The sequence below is a fragment of the Rattus norvegicus genome, chromosome 1, assembly GCF_036323735.1.
Source record: "Rattus norvegicus strain BN/NHsdMcwi chromosome 1, GRCr8, whole genome shotgun sequence".
Classification (NCBI taxonomy): Eukaryota; Metazoa; Chordata; class Mammalia; order Rodentia; family Muridae; genus Rattus; species Rattus norvegicus.
This window is the reverse complement of record NC_086019.1, coordinates 147,321,631-147,337,451: the sequence shown is the minus strand read 5'-3', so window position 1 is coordinate 147,337,451 and position 15,821 is coordinate 147,321,631. Positions and strand designations below refer to the sequence as shown.

Sequence of the window (15,821 nt, the reverse complement as noted above, 5' to 3'; positions counted from 1 at the left end):
GGTCACATCTCAAGGCCGCCATGCATGCAAGAGGCTATGTTTGTTCCACTGAGGCCCTAGAATTAGTTTAGTCTTCTTTTTATGAAAATAACAGTTTTTGCTGCTATAATCAGGACAGAAACATATAGACTGAAACCTTCAACCTGGGTGCAATGGGTCTTCCAAATTATGCCCTAGAGGCAAACACAGGCATTCACCTGGTCCTCTTGACCAATCTACCAAGAAGCCCTTGCTTCCATTTTTTTCCCTTGCTTCCATTTTAAGAGATATGGAAGACCCTTTTATTTATAGGTGACTCAAGTCTGAATTTCTAGAATTTTTTTTACCAACCTCCAGGGACAAGATATTCCAGTGACTTCCAGAGGTATCTATAGTAGCCTGACAGACTCAGACAGGTTTCTCGCAGTGCCTTTGAGAGAAGAGACCTAGGAAGGACTGTGCAATTTTAATTGAGGTAGATAGGATCTTAAGCATATGGTTTATGTAGAACTAGCAAAAATGTGCTGCCTGAACACCTTAACTGAAAAAATGCATGGATGCACCCCATGAGAACCAGGACCCAAGGCGATGGCATCTTGCTTGCTAATATAAAAATATGGAAACACAAAGGGGTTTGGGGCTGAGTAGAAACTTCTTGGGAGCCATATGCAATATCTGGGAGCCTGAATAGAAGACTGGGGACAGCTTGGGACAAAACCCTCAGGTGCTTCCTTTTCTATCTTTATTCCCTTGTTTCCCTATGTTCCCTATGGAAGAGAAGGGAAGGGACCAAGCCAGAAGCAGAGACATGGGTATAAACAAACATTCACCCAATGGGCCTTCCTTTCACATACCCTGCTCAAGAGTTTCAAGTAAATGGGAGAGGTAGCTCTAAGCCCCTCCTCCCTGCTCTATGTCACTGATTCTTCCCTGGTCCCTCCATGTCTCCCAGCTTCCACCTCTTCCCACTTCCTTACTGCTGCTTGCCAGCATCAGACCTTCTCAGAGGCCCTGTGTGTCAGTCTGAGGTCTTGCTTTTCCAGCAGAAGCTGCCTTTGCCTCTGGCAATGCTTAAAAAGTTGCACTGTAATTCTTTTCTATCACTGCCTATTCTCTGTATTTCTGTTCCTATTTCCCAAACCCAGCACATTGCCAGTGGGTAGGCTTACAGAGGAAACACATCTGGCTCTTAATCTGATTAAATTGTCATAGCAACTAAAAGTAGGGCGATAGTGACTAACAGTGCTCCCCTCCCAAGGGACAGAATATTGGCAGTCTCTAGAAGTATTTACAGTATTTTCCCAGTGACTGGACACATTGATGGGAAGAGTAGAGAAACTGCTTAAACAGAGGTCTCTAAGCCAACTGCTTGATAGACGGCTATTTATCTACCAACTTACCATTCATTCAGCCGACTAATTGACTATCATACCATTGATCTGCTCATCCAGCTGCCCACTATCTATTCATCCACCATCCATCTACCTACAAATTCTCCATCTATTCATCCATTCATTCACCTGCCTATCAGCCAGCATCCATCTACCCATCCATCCAACCTAATCCACCCACCCATTTATCCACCATCTATTCGTCTACCAAACTTTATCCAGTCAATGCATCCCTACCATCCATCTATACAGACATTTACCCATTAATAATTCTTCCATTGACACTGTGTCCATACATGTCTTCTCAGTGAATTAATTGACTTAATGATTTTCAGTGGAAGGAGTTTCTGGAGGTGGGGATGAGAAGCGGCTTTACTCAGAAAATTTTCTTATCATTCACCTCCAAAGAAGCAAACAACATGGCACTCAGATGACACCTGATTCCCTTAACTCCACAGGAATTTTCCAATTAGAGGAATTCAGTTCTACGATGGCCCCATCAACATCCAGAACTGCACCTTCCGAAAGTTTGCAGCCCTCGAGGGCAGACACACTAGTGCCTTGGCCTTCCGCCTAAACAATGCCTGGCAAAGCTGTCCTCACAACAATGTGACCAACATTGCCTTTGAGGATGTCCCGGTGAGTATGGTGCCAGGACAGGCTCCTGGCACAGCCAGGCTTTGAGTGATGACTCACTTGTCCCCCACGGCTTGGAGATTGAGCTGTTGCCACCACCACAAGGGTGGAATAGCTTCCTCCAAGTAGACTGGACCATGTCCCAGTTTACTCTCTGCCCAAACTGGAAAAGTACAAGCTCAGGTCACAGCAAGAGGTCAAGTCTGGGTGATGCCCACTGGCCTTTCATCTGTACCTCAGTAAGAGCCTGGAGATGAACTCAGGTTTCTGAAGCTCTTCCTCCAGACCCTTGACACACTGGATGATGTGACCAGGCTACTTGAGTTGAAACAGATTGTCTCAAAACTCTAGCAGTGCCCAAGGGGAGTCTTCTAAAGACATTGTTTAATGTAGATGTAAACAGGGCCTTCCTGGATGTAGATGGAGAAGGTGGAGGGAGCTAAGGGTCAGGAGAGCAGTCCAAGGCTGCCTGTGAGAACTGCTACTCCTCACTATCTACAGCAAACAACATATATAGCCTATATAGAGAAACAGTATCTATACCTTGTGGTCTCCCAAACCATTCCCTCCTCTCACTTCTCTCTTCCTTGCCCTCCCCCTCCTCAGTTACTCCTCCTCCTTCCGGTCACTGCCTTTGCCTGTCTGCTCAGTCACAGATAGGGCGGCTGAGAGGATACAAAACTTAAGTTACATAATTTCTTCTCTCAGACCCCTGAGGGCCTGTAGGAGGTCAGTGACAGAGATATCCAATGGCTTTCACTATAAGACTGTCCTCCTTAACCCCCCACACAAAAAAGCTCATCTACACACTCACACACAGGTACCCCCTACACACTGTACACACTTTCTCATACAGACACCTCCCCACCCCCAACCCTCCCAGCTCATTCTTCAGAGGCTTCAAGTTCAATCAATCCTAAGCCCCTCCTCTACCAGACCAGCCTCTAAAGCAAACTACAACAGCCAAAACAGTGAGCAGAGCCAAAATTGTACACTAGTTTTTGGAGTTAAGGCACAGTGACACTCTGACTGTTTTTCGGGTCCCATGAGATGGTCAGCCATGCGGTTTCCTCTAGAGCCCAAGGGCAGCCTCTGTCTGACGGCTTTGTAATGTCAGCGGAAATTGGAAACTTTGCCCTGGCCTGATGACGGCTGCAGTTTCCGTTCACCTTCTGGCTCAGCCTTATTTTCCTGGGCTCTGTTCAGATTACTTCCAGAGTGTTCTTCGGAGAGCCCGGGCCCTGGTTCAACCAGCTGGACATGGATGGGGACAAGACATCTGTGTTCCATGATCTGGACGGCTCTGTGTCGGAGTACCCTGGCTCCTATCTCACTAAGGACGACAATTGGCTGGTTCGACACCCAGACTGCATCAACGTCCCAGACTGGAGAGGGGCCATCTGCAGCGGGCGCTATGCACAGGTGGGGATGCCACCCTAAGCCACTTGCTAGCTCACTCACCCAGTCACGTGACAAGGACTTGGAACGCCTGTTGTGTCCAGTTAGTTCTCTGTTGGGCTAAGAACGATGCAAACTGTTCCTTCCTTCCTTTTTCTGCCCCTTACTCCCATACCACAGGATTTTCACAGTCAACACTATACTGGGGTCCTTCACGTCCGGTCCCAGGACTTACTAACTGTTGATCTCCAGTTTACAAAATTGGAGCCTCAAGATCAACTTAGCTAAAAACCAGACTTCTATGATGATATTTTAGGAACTGTTTCAGTTGATACAAATAAAACCCTTCCTCCTGTCCTTTTTTAGGAATAGAAATATAATGCAAGCCATAGCTTTCCTAGTGGTTATGTTAAAAGGTTAAAAGGAGAGAAATTAATTCAATAATATTTTACACATATTCAAAATATTATCCTTTCAACATGTAATTAATATGGAAATTATTCATCAGTTTTTTTCTGTTCAGACTTTAAGCTTCCATATATATTTTATATTTCTAGTCCACTTCTTTTTTTAAGTATTTATTTTATATGTATGAGTGTTTTGCCTGCATGTCTATATATGCTCTCCATGCATGTAGATGCCCACAGAGATCAGAAGAAGTTCTGCGTTCCCCTGGAACTGGCATTAGGGATGGTTGCGAACCACTATGTAAGTGCTGAGATCTGAGCTCAGGTCCTCTGCAAGAGGAGCAAGCGCTCTTAACTGCTGCGCCATCTCTGTGGCCCACTAGCCCATTCCTGTAGAAATGTTAGTGCTCCTCAAAGTAACACAGAGACCTACCAAAATAATCAAATTATGTTTTAATAGGAAGACATTTTTTCACTGCTTCTGTTTTGAAATTTATTGAGCAATTGCTTTTGTGATTTGCATCTGCATTTTGTGATTTAAATGAATTAAAACAGCATTTTAGAACTGGTTCCTGGGCCACACTCTCTTCATGTCCAGGACTCAGTGTGCACATGTGACCCATGACTAACACATGAAACAGTGCTATACAATGTCTGGAGTGTAACAACCTGCAATTATTGCCATGACCCTGTGGCAGTTACTGCCTTTACTTGGATGAATGGGCAGTGATGAGGGAGTGAGTGAATAGATAGAAAGAGGCCAGAGAAAACTGCCCAATTAGGAAGAAGCACAATGAGCGAGGTGGGACGGAGAAGAAGGAAGTTTGTGAGTGAAGGTGTCTTCGTGACCATGGTGAGCATCCTTATCATCATAGCGGACCTCAGAAAGTGGAGTGTTAAGAGAATAGCTAAATGGAGATTTGGTGAAGGACTAGAGGTGGTGCCATGCTAAGAGGACAGGGGCAAGGTAGGCACAGACTGTAGATGGGGGAAGGGTTGGCTTTAGCAAAAGGAGGGGCCCAGGGACAGGAAGTTGAGGCAGTTTCTTTCTAAACTAGAAGGTGAGGTCATGAGCTGAGAATCCAGGAGTGGGCCTGAGAAGGACGAACGGCCTGCAGAGAGCGATAAACGGCTGAAGGAGCTGCTGCAGGACGTGGGAAATGTTGACGAGAGGCATGCAGACAGACTGCCTATCTGTGTGGAAAACCCTGTGGAGATTGAGACTCTCTCCTAGGCTAGGGGATTTTCTCCACCTCAGCTGAGAGCTCTAGAAGCACTGGTGAAGGACAATGATCCAGGGCCAGGCTTCTGCCATATGTGTGGACGGGGCAAGGGCCAAGACGGCAGTGGAAATGATGGTCTACAGAAGAGGAGGAGAGGAGAGATCGTGGGTGGGAATCATGCCTAGATAACTGAAGGGTGACAAACCATCAGGGAGCACCCACACCTCTAGCATTATCCACCTGGCCCAGGGGCTGAGGTAGAGAGCGAATGGGACAACATTCACAGATAAACTCTCAGAGTGAAGGCCTAGCTGTATCTGAAGTAGAGTTTGAATACACTCCTCCTAGGGGCCTGGTACTACAGGCCCTGACATCTCAACTGCTGGAGAGGAGGAGGCAGGAGGGCTGCAGGCTCATGGGCTGCCAGAGCTACAGAGTGGATTTTAAGACCAGCTTGGGCAAGCAACTTAATGAGACCATCCTTGACTCAAAGAGTAAAAGGAGGCTGGGGGATACAGCTCAGTGCTGGGGTGCTCACCCAGCATATGCACTAGTTAATGCCCTGTATTTATTGCCCAGTATGGAAAAGGGGGAAAAAAGGAAGAGAGGGAGGGGTGATGAGGGAAGAAATAAAGGAGGAAAAAAAAGGAAAGAAGGAAGGAAGGGAGAAAGGAAAGGAAAGGAAAGGAAAGGAAGGAAAGACAGAGTCTTTTCTCCCTTGTTCTTCTCCTTCCACACATGCTTCCATTTTCCACAGTTCACCATGTGCCTAGCAGTCAACTCCTAGCAGTTGCAGTGGTCACTCCTTCCGCAGAGATCGTTTTCTGGAAATCACAGAACATGTCAGCTAAGCTGCACAGTGCTACTTGGGCTGTGTCTGCCAGCCCCTTATTTGGTCTTCCTTTCATTCAGGCTCTGCCAAGAGACGGTCCCTCTGAAAGTGCCCTCTCTGAGATCAGATGCTTGCCAGACCCTCTAGAACAATCCCTTCTAACAGCCTCCTTGTTCGTTTCCTTTTTTTGTGTTTTTAAAGATGTACATCCAGGCCTACAAAAGCAGCAATCTGCGCATGAAGATCATCAAGAACGACTTCCCCAGCCATCCCCTCTACCTGGAGGGGGCCCTCACCAGGAGCACCCACTACCAGCAGTATCAGCCTGTCATCACCCTGCAGAAGGGCTATACCATCCACTGGGACCAGACGGCCCCTGCTGAGCTTGCCATCTGGCTCATCAACTTCAACAAGTGTGTGAGAGCAGACAGGAAAGCACTACCCAGGACAGTGGTGCTGGCTAAAGCTCAGGCAGGGATAGTGAGAACGCCTCATTGAAAAATCCTGGGTTTACTGTTCTTGATAATGTAGTCTAGATAATTGCTCAGGCTGATCCCTTTAACCCCTGTAAGAGGTACCCAGATAGGTTCTCATTACCCAGAGTTAAGAATCCAAGGGCACAGGCAGAAGCTGCATACAGGACCCACCTTTGTACAGAACAGCTAACCTCCTGGAGGCCTGGGGTGATTATCACTTGCCAAGTGAACAAAGACTGTGTAGTGAGCTAATGATATGATCACCCAGCTCCTGGTATTACCACGTGCTCAGTAAATGGAAAAGGCATTGCTGATGTTATTTATAGAGAAGGGAGCAAAGCTTTATGAGGGTATCTTACCTTTTTGTTACTGTGGTGAGATATCCTAACAGAAGCGACTTAAGGAAGGAAGGATTTATTTTGGGTCAGAGTTTAAGGTAAAGTCTGTCATGGTGAGGACATCACGTGGTCAGGAGCTTGAGTCAGCTGGTCACATTCTATTCCCAGTCAGGAAGCAGAGGGAGTTGACTGCTTCGTTTTATTTGGTCCAGGACCCTAGCTAATAGAATGATATCATCCACATTTAAGCTAATCAAGAAAATTCCTCACAGGCATGCCGAGAGACTAACTGAGTCTAGATAATTGCTCAAAGCCGAGACCAGGGGATTGTACCCTTTCCTAGGTGGTCTAAGGATCTGTCAAGTCCACCAATATAAACCACAGCAGAGAGGAAGAAGTTGGGTTAAGCACATCAGGTCAACTGTGTGTTTTCACATTCAAACATTTCCTACATGCACTGTGTTCTCATTGCTGTACTCCTGAGACAGACCATTGCAGAAAATAGGGGGAAGGGCCCTCCAATCATCCTCTTTTAGAGCTAACCCTAGCCCTCAGTTGCTTATGCTCTTTAATCATAGCCCATTCAAAAGAATACCATTTTCCCAGCCAAAACCCACACAGAACACCTCTAGCTCATCCCTTGACTGCTCACAGGTCACCCATCCCAATGGCTCTGCTCAGTCACTGATAACCACTATCCATCCTTTTCTCCCTGAACACTTTGTATCTTAGTGATTATTCTTTCAAAACTTCTCACTAAGAATTCTTTGGCCCTATTCCTGTGGTGTGCTCAAAGGTCCTTGCCCAGTACTAACCCCACTTTCCTTTTTAGGGGTGACTGGATCCGAGTGGGGCTCTGCTACCCAAGAGGCACCACCTTTTCCATCCTTTCAGATGTTCACAATCGCCTGCTAAAGCAAACGTCCAAGACTGGGACCTTCGTGAGGACTCTGCAGATGGACAAAGTTGAGCAGAGCTATCCTGGCAGGAGCCACTACTACTGGGATGAGGATTCTGGGTAAGGAGGCTACTATGGTCTGTAGAAATGAGGCTCCTTCATTACGTATCTTGAGTCTCCCCGTAACCCTAAGAACTACAGTGTAGTTTATGCTAATGAATACAGAATGCTTCCTTAAGCACTTTGATGCTAACATGAACCATGCTCTCAACCACTTAAAGACATCAAGACTTTGGGAGGGAAATAATGTCTCTATTAAGTCTGCAAGTGAATCATAGGGAAATTTTCAGAAAAAAGTAAAGGCAATAAACAAAAACAAATAAACAAACATGTTATGTTATCCATCCCCCAACCCAAACGGAACAAACAATATTCTAATTTAACGATAGGAAAAGAAGACCCTGAGAGAGAAGGAGTGAATTGCTCTGGGGTCATAGCACAAACCTACCCCAGCTGGATCTGAACCTAGAACTATCTATACCCCAAGCCCTTCCACTTCTGCTAACTGGGTCCTGGTCAATGGAAACACAGTGGAAGCAAAGTGTCTGCATAAAGACATTAGGAAACTAGTGATCATTTCCCCTAAAAATAAATCTGTGGCCGAGATGGTTCAGTCAGTCAAGCACTTGCTATGCAAACATGAGGACCTGAGTTCAGTCCCCTAGAACTTACTGAAAAAAAAATAGGTGCAGTGACATGACATTGTAATCCCAGAACTAGAGGTGGAGTGGAATGGAAACATGTAGATTTCTGCACTCACAGCCAACCTAGTTTAATTTGAAAAGTCCAGGTAAAAATGAAAGTTCCTTTCTTAAAATTTAGTATGGCCAGCTCCTGAGATTGACACCAAGAGATGACATGTGGTTTTCACAATCATACATATACATATGTATCTGTACACACACACACACACACACACACACACACACACACACACACACACACACACACACACACACACAAAACCCAGATTAATTGCTGAGGAAGTCCAGTATGCCCTAATGCCCTAGAAGGATAGAGATGGCCACAAAAGTCTTCTAAGGAGTAAGGTAAAAGATTATTTAATGGGCATTTTGCTTTTTTTTTATGAGTAAAAAACAAAGTAGATGCTCTCTTTTAAAAGAGTAATCAACTTGCCATAATTAGGGGTAAAATGAATATGGGCTGGCTGAGAGGAGGGAATTCCAAGGTGGTGAATGAGCCCAGCTTGGCTCTAGCTATATTCTGTGCAACTGGGTTTATCAGTTGCTACCCAAGGGAGTATCAGCAAAATATGGCATAATGGAGTATGGCCCTAGATTCTTCCCTGTCCCAGGGCCTCAGCGTTCAGTTCAGCTCACTGGGATATCATAGGTTGTAGGTCAAGGTCAGAGCTGTGGTTTGTGCAGAAGTATAGGATGGATGATCTCTCAGACTCCCCTTGCTCTGACCTGGCATCAAGGAAATCTTAACACTGTTAAGACCAGTATAGGAGCTAAGGGACCATGCCAACTTCTGCCTCTGGGTCCTTAGCATTGATTCTTATAAGGAAGGGAGCCCCAGTGTGATGTACCCATGGGCAACACTCAAAGGAGATGTCACCTCTGAACCTTTCCCACCATGCAGAGCATATGGATGGCACTGGCTCTGTTCTTATCCTTGAGCTGGGGACTCCTATATCTGACAGTTTCCATTTTAGTCAGGGATCACTTAATGCCAAGAAAAGGGGTATTTTGTGTTTGTGTGCTTGGTTTTTGGGTTTTTGAAATAGGATCTTACTATATAGCACTGGCTGACCTAAAACTTACTATCTAGACCAGGCTGTCTCCAAACACTCAGAGATCCATCAGCCTTTGCCTTCCTCCAGGTACTGAGATTAAAGGTGTGCGCTATCACACCCAGCAGAACAAAGGGTCTTGCTTTGGAGTGCCTTGAAGCAGCTCATGTCTACCTCATGTGATGTTTATTCCCTCACATCCTCACACACACATGAGTTCATGTGTACACTAAACTTCTGGTATCAGGCTCCTCCCTTGAGCTGCCTTCTTCTCTTAATTCCTTGGGACAGCCATGATACAAAAGATCATAGTAGCCATTTCTCACTTGGCTTTACAACTCAAGTGCCAACCAGTAAATAAGACGTGCCATTTCCTTCATTCCAGCTCACAAGAGAGTGCATCCTCTTGCCCTCCTATAACCAATAAATAACCTATTTAAAATCCAGTGTGAGCCCCTACAGTGGTCAGAAGTGGGTACAGTAGGCTCTGGCACCCTGGCCCAAAGCCAAGTGGGTTCATTGAAAGTTGGCTCCCCTAAAGAAGAGTGTGGAGACAATCAGGATCTTATCTTTAGGTTTTACAGACAGGACTCAGCTTGAGAGCATTTCTCTTAGATGAAAGAACAACAATAGTAGATGCCAAGTTAGAACTGTGGCAGCTACATAATCTGTCTCCCTGGAACACAGGCCAGGTTCCTTCCCAGCAGTTATAATTGGAATAAGTTATGGCTTGAACAAAAGTAGAGTTAGGATCCATGGTGGGATGGGGAAACTCCCAGCTCTGTTACTCCCGGTGGTGGAGTCAGTTCTCTGAGATAGTTTCCCCATCTGGGAATCAGTGTGATAATAGTACACTGTGGGCAGGTTGACAATTAAATGAGATGATATGTCAGCCTCCAATTGTATGACATGTAATTGGTACTCAGGAAATATTTGCCAGAATTTTTATCTCCTTCTTCAATATCTATCCATCTATCTATCTAGATACACACACGTATGTATGTATGTATGTATGTATGTATGTATGTATGTATGTATTCTTCCAGCTGCATATGATTCTCTGACAGACACAGTTCCATGATTTAAGGCCCTTGGGATGTAACCTCAGTGACCAGGCTATTTGCTATTTGTTTGCTCATTTGTTTGCTTGAGACAAAGTCTCGATAGGTAGTCCTGCTTGGCCTTGAACTTAATATGTAAAGCAATCTGACCTTGAACTTGGTCCGGGTGACAGGTAGGAACCATCATGTCTGATTTGAGTGCGGAGGAGGTTATAATTGCCCCCATAAGAATACCCAGATTCCTTCTGTGTACAGGTTGCTCTTCTTGAAGCTAAAAGCCCAGAATGAAAGGGAGAAATTTGCTTTCTGCTCCATGAAGGGCTGTGAGAGAATCAAGATCAAAGCTCTGCTCCCAAGGAATGCAGGCATCAGCGACTGCACAGCTACTGCTTACCCCAGGTTCACTGAGAGGGCCGTAGTGGATGTGCCAATGCCCAGGAAGCTGTTCGGGGCTCAGCTGGTAAGTAGCCATGGTAACTGGGCCCTTTACCTCTAAGAGGCTCAGAGCCAGCTGAGTTCATCTCTGGATACCTACTCACCTCCATGACTCCGTTCTGGGTCAAGGCACAGAGCACATGAGGAGAGAAAGCACTCAGACCTCACAGTTCACAACTGTTCTGTATTTGTTTTTCAGAAGACAAAAGACCACTTCCTGGAAGTGAAGATGGAAAGTTCCAGGCAACATTTCTTTCACCTTCGGAATGACTTCGCTTATATTGAAGTAAGCAAAGATTTTGTAGGTGCAAGGCTGCTAACTGGTGTGGAGCAGATGTATTAGCTGCAGTGGCCTCACTGTGATCACAGTACATGATAAATGATGACTGATGGGAGGAAAGATTTATTTTCCTCATGGTTTCAGGGGGCTTTGGTCCATTGTAGTGAGGAAGTATGACAGAAAAGGCCAGTTCACAGAGGCCTGATGTCATAGTTGCTTTTCTAGTGCTGTGACATTTATCACACAGTGTGACTATTATCACACTGATTCCCAGATGGGGAAATTATCTCAGAGAACTGACCACACTACTGAGAGTAACTGGGAGTAATAAGTTCAAGCCACAACTTATTCTAATTATAAAAACACCATAACCAAAGAAACTTATAAATGGAAGTGTTCAATGTGGAGCTTACAATTTCAGATGGCTTGAGTTCATGATGGCAGAGAAAAGGTATGGTGGTAGGAGCAGCTGAGAGCTTTCGTCTTGATCTACAAGTAGGAGGCACAGAGAGACAATGAGAATGGCAGACTCTTTTGAAACCTCAAAGCCTTTCCCTAGTGACACACCTCCTCTAACTAGGCCACACCCCCTAATCCTTCCCAATCCATTCCACCAACTGGGAACCCAATCATTCGAATATATGAGCCTATGGGGCCATTCTCACTCAAACCACCACACTGCACCTGCACACATGGCAGAGGCTATTGATCTCATGGAGGACCAGAAAGAAATGAAAAAGGCAGGAAGTAGGGGCCAGGAATAACTTTTCAAGCACTGACTGATAGTAAACAACTTCCTCCAGCTAGAGTTTACTTCCTAAAGGTTCCCCACACTCCTGAAACATCAATACCAGGTAGGGAGAAAGCATTCAAAACATGAGCCAGTGGGGCATGTCAGATTAAACTGTAACAGGTGGTATTGTGCTAAATTGCCCCAAGCTGGGTGGGTTAAAACAAAAATTATTGTCTTTTCAGTTTTGGAAATCAGAAAGCTTCTTCTAATTTCAGGTGGCCCTAACGGGCCTTTGGATTAGAGTTACATCACTGACATCTCTGTCCCATCTTCATGAGGCCCTCCCTCCTTTGTTCCTATCTCCTATCTCTTACCTTTCTGCCTAAGGGACCCCATCATTGGACTTAGTGCCTACCTAAACATTCTTGATGATCCTACCCTGAGACCGTTAATATATGTGTCATTAAACATCTTCAAAAACACTATTTCTAGATAAAATAAAATCCGAAGTTTCCTAGTGGGCGTATCTTTGGGAGGTCACTATTCAAACCTACAGAGAGCACAGCTGTAAGGGGTGTAAAGGGTTCTCATAAGTTGAGCAGCTGTGTAACCAAACTCTGTCTTTAGTATACGTAGGAAGGATACATACAGGAAGGAGAACTGTGGGCCTGACATGCCCCAGGATCTCTCACTCCTGTTGCTTTGGCCCTGCAGGTGGATGGGAGGAGGTACCCTTGCTCAGAAGATGGCATCCAGATAGTGGTGATTGATGGGAGTCGAGGTCATGTGGTAAGCCTCGGTAGCTTCAGAAATGCCATTCTGCAGGGCATACCATGGCAACTCTTCAACTACGTGGCGGCTATCCCTGACAAGTAAGTGTATGTCTCAGTTTCTGAACTGTCCAGCGCCACAACAGATTCCTGGCTATGGCCCAGTCCCTCATGCTCAACCGCTCATGATTCTTGCCAGTCGGGATGATCTGCGCCTACAGATTGTGTCTACTGGGTGGAGAGAACTTTGTGCCTGTTGCTGCTCGGACTGGAGGCAGGTCTGCTGTGGATGTAGGTCAGCCTGAGGCAGAGGGGAATGCTGCCTCACTCCTTGGAAGGCTGCCTGACCCTCTGCCCCCATCACAGCACTCTCCTCCAGTGATCTCATCTCCACCCACACCTCCAATAGGATCCAAATGCTGGTGGCTTCTGAAGCTCTCCAGCCTGGATCTCTTTTCTAAACCCCAAACACCCATATCCAATGGCTACTAAAAGGTTGCCACCTAGATGTCTTGAAGGGAACTAAATTCTCATCCCTTTTCTCTTTTGATCATCCAGATCAGCCCTCCTTCTGTTTCCTTTAAATCATCATCCATCGAGATGTTTGGATCAGAATCTGCCCAGTATTCTTTCATTCACTTCCATATTCGAACCCAATCTAAAACAGTCCATTGCCCTTCCTCTTCATCCCTCCCTGATGTCTTCTCTGGCCCTGTTCTTTCTTCACCATTGGTTGACCAACACTATAGGTTACGGACAGACTTTTTTTCTTCCCATCTCCGATATTGGAAGTTAGTTTGAGTGTCTTAAACGCTAGGTTCCTCTGTACCCTCTCCTCACTTCCTACCCCCTGTTTCTTCCTCACTAATGTCTTTTCCAATCAACCCACCATTCTCCACTGGAGCACTGCTTGGAACAGAAACAGAAGCCTCAAATGATGCCTTATCAAGGAATCAGACTTCCTGATGTTGACTCCACAATAGACTTACTTATACATGTTCAATCTCTAAACTACAATGTGGGTGTGGAAATCTCTCTGGAGTTGCAGACTACTGGAAAGCCTCTGTAATTCATGTGGCACCTGTCACCCCTAGGTGCTTAGTAAATTGTTAATGAGTAGAGACAAGGACTCTTCAGGGTGTACTCTTGTGGCTGAGGGGCAAGACTGACTCCGTGTATGATTCTGGAGAATAGCTTTTCCTCAGTCACATGTTGTATCTGTTCTTCCCACACTCAGTGCTCTTTTCACACTATATTCACACATATGCATGTAGAAGCAAATGTACAGGGATGTGCACACATGTCTGCAGAAGCTAGAAGACAAACACCCCTGGGTGTCTTTTTTTTTTTTTTTTTTTTTTTTTTTGAGAAAAGGTCTCTCACTGGCCTAGAAGTCATCATTGCTTAACAGCAAGTCCTGGGAATCAGATGCTTGTCTCCTCTTCCCTGTCACTGAGATTACAAACACAGGTGCATCCACCACACCTGGCTTTATTTTTGTTCTGGATTCTGGGTATCAAATTTGACTCCTTGTGTTTGTAAAACAAGCAAACCTTAATGACTAAGTGAGCCCCCTAGCCCCACACTCGAGCTCTCAAGTGTAAATTCATACAGAAGAATCTGACTTTCCAAGTTGGGAAAGTTCATTTATCATCTAGAGATCAGTAGGTTCCAGGCCTTTTTGGCCACAGGCCTTTTCTTGAAATGAACCAGATTACAGAGGCTTGGAATGAGAAACAGCTCCCAGAGTTCTGTTTGGAGCTGTGTGGGATTCCTTGCAGCCCTTGCACATCTTTAGGAGAAGTGAGGATGGTTTCAGTCAGACTTAGGATAACAATTGATACACAGTCAGGAATGGGTACCACCAACCTCTCCCTGGCTTCCTGAGAAGCAGCAGTTGAGAGGGAAGGGAGAGGTGCTTCTGTTCTGTGACTCAAACCTAGCCTGGGCCTTATCCTCCCTCCCCCATCCATGCACAGGACCACCAGTGGCCATAGGGTGCCAGCTGCTCATACCTCAGACACTGAGGAGAGCTTGTAGAAGCCCCCTCTGACCTTCCACCTATGGGAAGGTCATGATTATGTCATGAGACACAGGGGCTAAGTGATCCTGTACCAGGGGCTAAGAGGATAATGTACCAGGCAGAGAGACCCTAATGTGAATTGTACCAGGAGGTATATGATAAGTAACCCTGTCCCTGATGCCACCTTGAGTATATGACCTTCCTTTGAGTTCACTAGTTCAGCCATAGGCCTTCAGTGTTTATTCTCATCCAAACAAAGGGAAAATTTCCTCGTGGGAGCAGAGCTTGGATCTACCCCAAGGATGTATTAGCAATGAATCCTTTCTCATTAGTGGGCCTCACTTTTCCAATCCCTTGGGCCTCCTCCTTTTAGCCTTCTTAAAGAGCCCAAGACAGCCTTCCCACCGGCCTCCCATTAGTTCTTATTGTACACTAGCCCTTTGCCTGTTGACAGCTTTCCTTCTGCTCCCAGTGGGACAAAATCAGGAGTAATAGCAAGTTCCAGAATCCCATACAGTTTTTCCATGTCTGGACTGTGGTCTGTGGTTACAGAATTCCACTGAGATGGAAGTTGGAAGCCCTGTTTCTGTTCTGGGGTGGTGCTCACTCCCCATGTCTGGCCCAGCATGAGTCTGCTACCACAGAGGCTGTTTTCTTAGCACTGGGGGGCTAAATGCAGCCCAAGGCAGGAAGAACAGAGTTCCCAGCTCAACTTTTGCAAATAGGGTTCTTCTGACCCCTTCCCTCCTGAGCAACCATGTTGGGAAGCCCCCACAGATCATGTGTAGCTTCTCAATCTCCCTTGGCAAAACAAGGCAGGCAGATCTTGCATGACCAGAGAGGGTGGTGACACATAACAGAGCCATTCTGGAAATGCAACAACTACACAGTGTCCTTCCCAGAATACTCTTAAAAACCAGGCCCCGCTCTTCCTGCAGTTCAGAGGAGGTTGGGCTGCACAAAGCTCAGTGCCTTCCACAGAAACCACTAAAATACACATATGGGCTCTGTACTTGGTGCACATGGAGGACTAGAGCTCAGATCCCAGAACCAATGTAAAAAGCCAGCTGTGGGCCACACCTGTGCCTGTAACCTGTAGGAGACAGAGACGGGGGACTGCTCAGT

At 45.9% G+C, this 15,821-nt stretch overlaps 1 protein-coding gene across 3 annotated transcripts in view; it reads left to right on the top strand.

The window, feature by feature from the left end:
- Cemip (cell migration inducing hyaluronidase 1) overlaps positions 1-15,821 on the top strand; it is a 155,501-nt gene that overhangs the window by 134,101 nt on the left and 5,579 nt on the right. For all 3 annotated transcript variants that reach the window (XM_063262728.1, XM_063262727.1, NM_001427855.1), the window contains 7 exons: positions 1,829-2,009; positions 3,213-3,428; positions 6,068-6,279; positions 7,513-7,698; positions 10,711-10,915; positions 11,090-11,176; positions 12,618-12,775. In XM_063262728.1, the coding sequence (XP_063118798.1) occupies positions 1,829-2,009; positions 3,213-3,428; positions 6,068-6,279; positions 7,513-7,698; positions 10,711-10,915; positions 11,090-11,176; positions 12,618-12,775 (1,245 nt within the window). The remainder of the gene's footprint in view (positions 1-1,828; positions 2,010-3,212; positions 3,429-6,067; positions 6,280-7,512; positions 7,699-10,710; positions 10,916-11,089; positions 11,177-12,617; positions 12,776-15,821) is intronic.